Source organism: Portunus trituberculatus, chromosome 41, assembly GCF_017591435.1.
Source record: "Portunus trituberculatus isolate SZX2019 chromosome 41, ASM1759143v1, whole genome shotgun sequence".
In the NCBI taxonomy this organism is placed as follows: domain Eukaryota; kingdom Metazoa; phylum Arthropoda; class Malacostraca; order Decapoda; family Portunidae; genus Portunus; species Portunus trituberculatus.
In genome coordinates this window covers 39,869,916-39,876,984 of record NC_059295.1, presented here as the reverse complement: position 1 = coordinate 39,876,984, position 7,069 = coordinate 39,869,916, and the positions used below count along the sequence as shown (strand labels likewise).

The 7,069-nt window shown below is 49.5% G+C and overlaps 1 protein-coding gene across 1 annotated transcript in view; it reads right to left on the bottom strand.

The window, feature by feature from the left end:
- Positions 1-675: 675 nt before the first annotated feature.
- Positions 676-7,069, bottom strand: part of LOC123516730 (retinoic acid receptor RXR-gamma-like) — a 56,647-nt gene continuing 50,253 nt past the window's right edge. The window contains exons 2-10 of the mRNA XM_045276333.1: positions 6,833-7,017; positions 6,505-6,643; positions 6,217-6,394; positions 5,311-5,414; positions 4,009-4,123; positions 2,607-2,980; positions 2,185-2,441; positions 1,490-1,736; positions 676-914 (exon numbers count right to left, since the gene is read on the bottom strand). Coding sequence (XP_045132268.1) covers positions 679-914; positions 1,490-1,736; positions 2,185-2,441; positions 2,607-2,980; positions 4,009-4,123; positions 5,311-5,414; positions 6,217-6,394; positions 6,505-6,643; positions 6,833-7,017 — 1,835 coding nt within the window. The 3' untranslated portion in view covers positions 676-678. The remainder of the gene's footprint in view (positions 915-1,489; positions 1,737-2,184; positions 2,442-2,606; positions 2,981-4,008; positions 4,124-5,310; positions 5,415-6,216; positions 6,395-6,504; positions 6,644-6,832; positions 7,018-7,069) is intronic.

Genomic DNA, 7,069 nt, shown 5'->3' with positions numbered 1-7,069 from the left:
AGGAATTTCAACCGAAATATCACAAGAAAAAGAAATCGTGACATGTAAATTAAGCCACATTTCCTGTTTTTCCTTAGTCCCATTCCATGTCCCCTCCCCATTACCATTCCCGGGTTTGTCGATGGGGTGACGAAGAAGCCAAATATACATACAAGTCAGAGGCAGCTCTAGTTCATGACAAGTGCCACGAAAATAGGATGACAGATGTCACTTTCATGGAAAATATAGATATGACAGAAAAATCGCTTCATGAAGTAGAGAGCAGATTATAGAGGAAACAATAGATAAACTTATCTTTAACTACGATAATGACTAGCAGTGTAGCTGAAAACTTGCTGAGAAAGTGACGACCTAGCCTTATCCTGAGCATTGTCCACACACACACACACACACACACACACACACACACACACACACACACACACACACACACACACACACGAACGGATACACATACACACATAAATAAATGTACACATATAAATAACCTATAAACTAACTGACATAATCTATATATACACACAAAAATACATATACATACATAACCATACGTACAATAATAATAATAATAATAATAATAATAATAATAATAATAATAATAATAATAATAATAACATAATAATAATAATATGAAGATAATGATAATAATAATGATAAATAAAAGGAGAGACGCGACGCTCAGCTCTTGTACATGTCGCAAAGTATCTTCTCCATGGGCGTGTTGCCGATGGTGGCTGTGAAAAAGAGGGCCTGCACGCGAGGAGGCGGCGGGGCGCGCAGGGAGGCCAGTAGCAGTAGCAGGCGGCCGAAGCGGGCGGGGCGGGCCGGGTAGTGTGCCCTCACGTGTTGGCTCAGCATAACTTGCGCCTGATCTTGTAGGGACTCCACCTGCGCTGCGTCCTTCAAGCCACGCACTGAGGACAGGAGTGGCGGTAAGTGCCTGGCCGTCAGAAGCCGCGTCATGAGGGAATGAATGAATTCGTCCACAAACACACACCTAAGTACTCATGCACATTCATATTAGTGATCTGGTATAAAGGCTATTGAATGAAGAGAGGTGTTACTGTAAGCCTAAGGTAAGGAATATAACAAGAGTAATGTACACAAGATATCTGAGTTATTTAAATTTATGAAGGTCATGGTAATGGGTCGGAGATTGATAATGTTAGATTTGAAAAAAAAAGAAGGAAGTTGTTCACAAAGAGAGCTATGTGACTGGAATGAGGTCAATAATCACGCTGCTGTTACTACTGAGTCAAATTAGAGAGAGAGTTAAAAGAAAAGATGAGTTTATGGATGCAGAGGATAGTTAGGTAGAGACACGCTTGATTTATACTGAACTGCACGTGAGGGCTTGTTGTAATTTTCTTGTTTTTATGTGATAAAAGAATAAAAAAAAAATTAAAGGGAAAGCTATAGTAATCCTTTGTAGCGCGAAGGGAACAAACGAAAGAAACATAGAAAACGGTATCGGTGCCCCTGTGTTCACCTGGGCGGAAGAGCACGATGGCCTTCAGGTAAGCGAACTCAGCTGGGTCCACCGCTAAGTCCCGGAAGGCGCCGGCCACCTCCGACAGTTGCCTGATGTCGTGGGCGGCTTGGGCGGCCTTGTGGGCGTGTGCCAGGGCGTGAGCGTGCGCGGAAGGTGTAAGGAGAGGGCAGGTGGGTAGCGGAAGGGACCACTGCACCGCGTTCAGGACAAACAGCTCCGACCACACCTCCTCTAGCAGCACCACCTGCAAGTCCGGGGTGTTAAGTCTCTCTCTCTCTCTCTCTCTCTCTCTCTCTCTCTCTCTCTCTGTGTGTGTGTGTGTGTGTGTGTGTGTATTAAACAGGCCGTGCTTTTCACTTCCAACCTGTGTTCTGGCATTACAACAATCACCTAATTGAGTAAAATCATGGCATTATCTGCGTTTAAGTATGTAAATTTCTATAGGCTGCAGAACCCCAGCTCCCCACTCCGCCTCCCTCCACTCTCCTCCCGTCATTATCACCTCCCATGGCTGCTGCTCACTCCCCTCTCCCTTCCCCTCCCCTCTGATATTGTCCTACATCGCCATCCTCTCACCTCCCTCCCTTCACCGATCCTATCCCCTCCCTCCTTTCTCCTCCTCCATCTCCTCCTGTTGTCCTCTGCCCTTATTGTTACGGCGCCACGCAAGAGATTCCCTCCACTTTCCTCACCTGGTCTCGGAAAGGCAAGCTGCTGAAGGAAGGAAGGTTCTTGGCCCACTTGACGGCCATGAAGAGCAGTCTGGCGGCCGTCTCTTGCACCGACTCTTGCAGCGGGTCCCATAGAGGCGCCGTCTCCACGTAAGATGTGCCTGACGACGACGACGAGGAGGACACAGGCGGTAGGTGCGACCCCACATGTCCTCCCCCCGCCGCCTCGTCGCTGCCACCGCCCGTCACGTCCACCGGAGACTCAACATTACGGAGACCTGCAGGGGACGCAATATACTCTGGTGATAATTTAGCACACTATTCACTATCATACTCTTTCACTCTCTGTTCATGTCTGTGTCCGTCTGTCGTCAATATCCCCGACATCCCACCCATGTGTCCCTGCTTCCTCCCCAACCCCTGTCCTGCCCCGCGCCACTCACCGGAGTCGTGGTCGTCCTTGGAGGGGGTGTGGGGGCGACTAAGACCAAGGAGCCCCGCCGCGCCGCCCCCGTTGGCCATGGTGGACATGTGGTTGATGGTGGCTGGGTTGTTGTTGTTGTTGATGGTGCTGCTGTTGGAGGCGACGGTGGTGTTGTTAGCGGACGAGGAGGATGAGGAGGAGGAAGAGGATGAGGATGACGAGTTAGCGGATGAGATGGGCGGCGGCGGTGGTGCAGGGGTGGAGGTGATGGAGGCCAGGGCGTGGTGGGGGTGCGTAGAGGTGAAGGGCGTGGTGGTGACGGACGGTGGGGCCAGGAACCCTCGCGATCCACCCATGGCGGCGGACACGAGGCCCGGGATGGGGATGGGCGGCCTGTGGGCGGGGAAAGGTGGGAGGTTAGAGTGTGTGTGTGTATGTGTGTGTGTGTGTGTGTGTGTGTGTGTGTGTGTTTTCACTGTTTGATCTGCTGCAGTCTCTGACGAGACAGCCAGACGTTACCCTACGGAACGAGCTCAGAGCTCATTATTTCCGATCTTCGGATAGGCCTGAGACCAGGCACACACCACACACCGGGACAACAAGGTCACAACTCCACGATTTACATCCCGTACCTAATCACTGCTAGGTGAACAGGGGCTACACGTGAAAGGAGACACACCCAAATATCTCCACCCGGCCGGGGAATCGAACTCCGGTCCTCTGGCTTGTGAAACCAGCGGCGCTCTAACCACTGAGCTACCGGGCGTGTGTGTGTGTGTGTGTGTGTGTGTGTGTGTGTGTGTGTGTGTGTGTGTGTCTGAGCTATACTCTCGAACAGCATACCAATTCAGGAAGAAGAAAAATTATTCATATTATGCTTGTGTAATACATGTATATCAATAATTTCAATAATTTACGATTAAATCAGAAATATTGCTCATAGCCACAGACAAAAACAAATAAAGGCACCTGAACTACAAACAGCTTTTCCTCCTCCTCCTACCACATTCTACTGCTGCTACTCCTGCTGTTCCTCCTCCTCCTCCTCCTCCTCCTATTACTATTGTTACTACTGCTACTACTATTACTATTACTACTATTACTACTACTACTTCTACTACTACTACTACAACTACTACTACTACTAGTACTACTTTTACTCTTACTACTATTACTACTACCACTACTACTACTACTACTACTACTACTACTACTACTACTACTATAACCATTTCCTCTACTTCATCAGATCACTAACTAGAGAGTCTCACAGAGAGCACTAACAGGAAAAAAAAATACGAATTACATTGTACCAACTAAACTACTCAAGAAAAAGAGAGACGAAATTGAGAAAACCTTCCCTCTGTCTCCTCGCCTCCAGGAAGGGTTAGTATGAACGCCCCCGACCCCCCGGCACTCACGTGAACACGCCCACCGCCACGGCCGCCTCCCGCAGCAGCCTCTCCTGGTCCATATCCGCGAAGGCCTCTGGGCGGATGGTAGCTGTATTGCGAGGCTGCCGTTCATTCTGCACAGCTGGGGGGGGAGAGGGGAGGGTCACTGCACACACACACACACACACACACACACACACACACACACACACACACACACACTCACTCGCCCGGTAGCTCAGTGGTTAGAGCGCTGCGCTTCACAAGCCAGAGGACCGGGGTTCGATTCCCCGGCCGGCTGGAGATATTTGGGTGTGTCTCCTTTCACGTGTAGCCCCTGTTCACCTAGTAGTGAGTAGGTACGGGATGTAAATCGAGAAGTTGTGACCTTGTTCTCCCGGTGTGTGGTGTGTGCCTGGTCTCAGGCCTATCCGAAGAACTGAAATAATGAGCTCTGAGCTCGTTCCGTAGGATAACGTGTGGCTGTCTCGTCAGAGACTGCAGCAGATCAAACAGTGAAACACACAGCGTAGTGAAGTGGTTAGCACGCTCGACTTACAATCGAGAAGGTCCGGGTTCGAGTCCCGGAAAGTGGCGAGGCAAATGGGCAAGCCTCTTAATGTGTAGCCCCTGTTCACCTAGCAGTAAATAGGTACGGGATGTAACTCGAGGGGTTGTGGCCTCGCTTTCCCGGTATGTGTTGTGTGTTGATGTGGTCTCAGTCCTACCCGAAGATCGGTCTATGAGCTCTGAGCTCGCTCCGTAATGGGGAAGACTGGCTGGGTGACCAGCAGACGACCGAGCTGAATCACACACACACACACACACACACACACACACACAGAGGCACACACGTAGGACATATTGACACTCACACTAAAGCACACACATGCATATCAGGGCACAAGACCTGCTCAAAAATTAAGTGGGGCTGCAAAGCTGACAATGAGTGTGTGGGTGAGTGAGTGAGTGCACTAACCACACACTCGTTCAGTCCTTTAGATCTGAAATAAAATTAAGTTCACCTGATCTGTGTCTGTCTGTGTCTGTTTACCTGGGTCTGTATTTCAATTCCTGCATGACCTTCCTGCCTGACACGTGGTCTGTGTGTTGGTCCGTCTCTCCTTGCTCTGTATATAAATAATGTCAGTATCAATTCCTTCATGCCTTGGCCATCACATATACATAGTACGTCTGTCTGTCCGTCTGTCTGCGTGCTTCTCTCTCTCTCTCTCTCTCTCTCTCTCTCTCTCTCTCTCTCTCTCTCTCTCTCTCTCTCTCTCTCTCTTTCCTCATCCGTCGGGGCCAGCAGCAGTCGTCGTTACTTACCGTCCTTATTCATGCCCATCTGCAGGCACTTCTTGAGACGACACGCTTGGCACTGGTTCCTGTGAGCCTTGTCTACCACGCAGGTGCCCGTGCCTGCCTGACATCTGCGGGTGTGGCGTGTTAGGGGGAAGGGCCGATGGGGGCGGAGGGATGAAGGGAGAATGCGAGAGAAACATGGCGTTAATATGTTAAATGAAACTAAATTAGTATTTACCTAGTTGTAGTTTTACAGGGCCTGAGCTTTATGCACGTGTGGCCCCTTCTCCATACCTACACTTATCCAATCTTACTTTAAAAGTATGCACACTCGTTGCAGACACTACTGTCTGAAGGACTGAGCGTGTTAGTATATCAACGTGTTAGAGAAAAGGAAACGTAAGAAGGTAATGGATTGATGTACTTTAGAGGATATATGAGCATGGAGTGAAGGTAAATCGATTTACGCAAAAATTTCAAGAGTCAAAGATAGCGATTAGTATGTTGTCTACGTGCGTGCCAATGTTCTCCCGCCACACACTAAGAAATAAAGCAGTGAACTCTCTTAGAATCAAGGGGAAGTGTACATGAAAATTTTTTAAGGATTATAAACTACAGATCTGGGGCAGATTGTTCGGCATCAGTAGATTTCAATATCATATAACTATAAGAAAAAGAAATGTAGAATAAGTTTCTCGAAAGACGGAAAAGAAAAAGAATATGAACTAAACAAGAACAAAAAAGTTGGTGAGGAAAACAATAAAAGATGATGGTGATGCTACAAATGAGAGAGAGAGAGAGAGAGAGAGAGAGAGAGAGAGAGAGAGAGAGAGAGAGAGAGAGAGAGAGAGAGAGAGAGAGAGAGAGAGAGAGAGAGAGAGAGAGAGAATAGCGAACAGGAAGACGACAGAGACAAGCAAGATGACCCACCTGTAGATAAGCTTACGCCTGACAGACCTCTTGAAGAAGCCTGAGCAGCCGTTGCAGGCCAGGATGCCGTAGTGCTTGCCTGATGAAGTGTCCCCGCAGACCAGGCAGGTGAGGCCAGGGGACACACGCCTACTGCCGGCCCCGCCCACTCCCAGGCCGCCTACGCCCATGTTATTAGCTGCAAGGGTAAGAGAGAGTATAAGATCTGGCTGAACTGAACAGATGAAGTAAAGCTGGTTGACTTTCTCTTTCTCTCTCTCTCTCTCTCTCTCTCTCTCTCTCTCTTACCCACGCTGACGGTGCCGATGCTGCCGCCGCCCATGGACACACAGCTGATGGCAGAGGACACACACACAGCGTTGGACATTGTGGAGGGGCAGCGACCCCCTAGTGGTGACAGACGGCCCCCTAGGAGACCTCCTCCTAACTGCGGAGGTGGAGGAAGGGAGTAAGAGGTAGAGGAGGAATTATTAGACAAGAATAACAAGGGATGAGTGAATGAGTGCATGTCTATTTTCAGAAGTAGTAATAGTAGTTGTAGTGGTAAGAGTAGTAGTAGTAGTAGTAGTAGTAGTAGTAGTAGTAGTAGTAGTAGTAGTAGTAGTAGTAGATATACCTGGTGGTGGTGGTGCATGGAGAGTGCAGGCGGCGGGAAGGGCGCGGGGGCAAGCATGGGCGTGGCATGGGCGGTGAGGGGCGAGCTGGCGGGGGAACACGACGGGGGAGACTCCACTGGGGAACTGGAGGGGCTGCTGCAGGAGTCCCCGGGGGAGCGTGGAGAGCGGCAGTATTCCTCGGGCACTGTGTGTATGGGGGATGGAGGGGGAGAGGGAAGGTTAGTCAGATTAGCGAG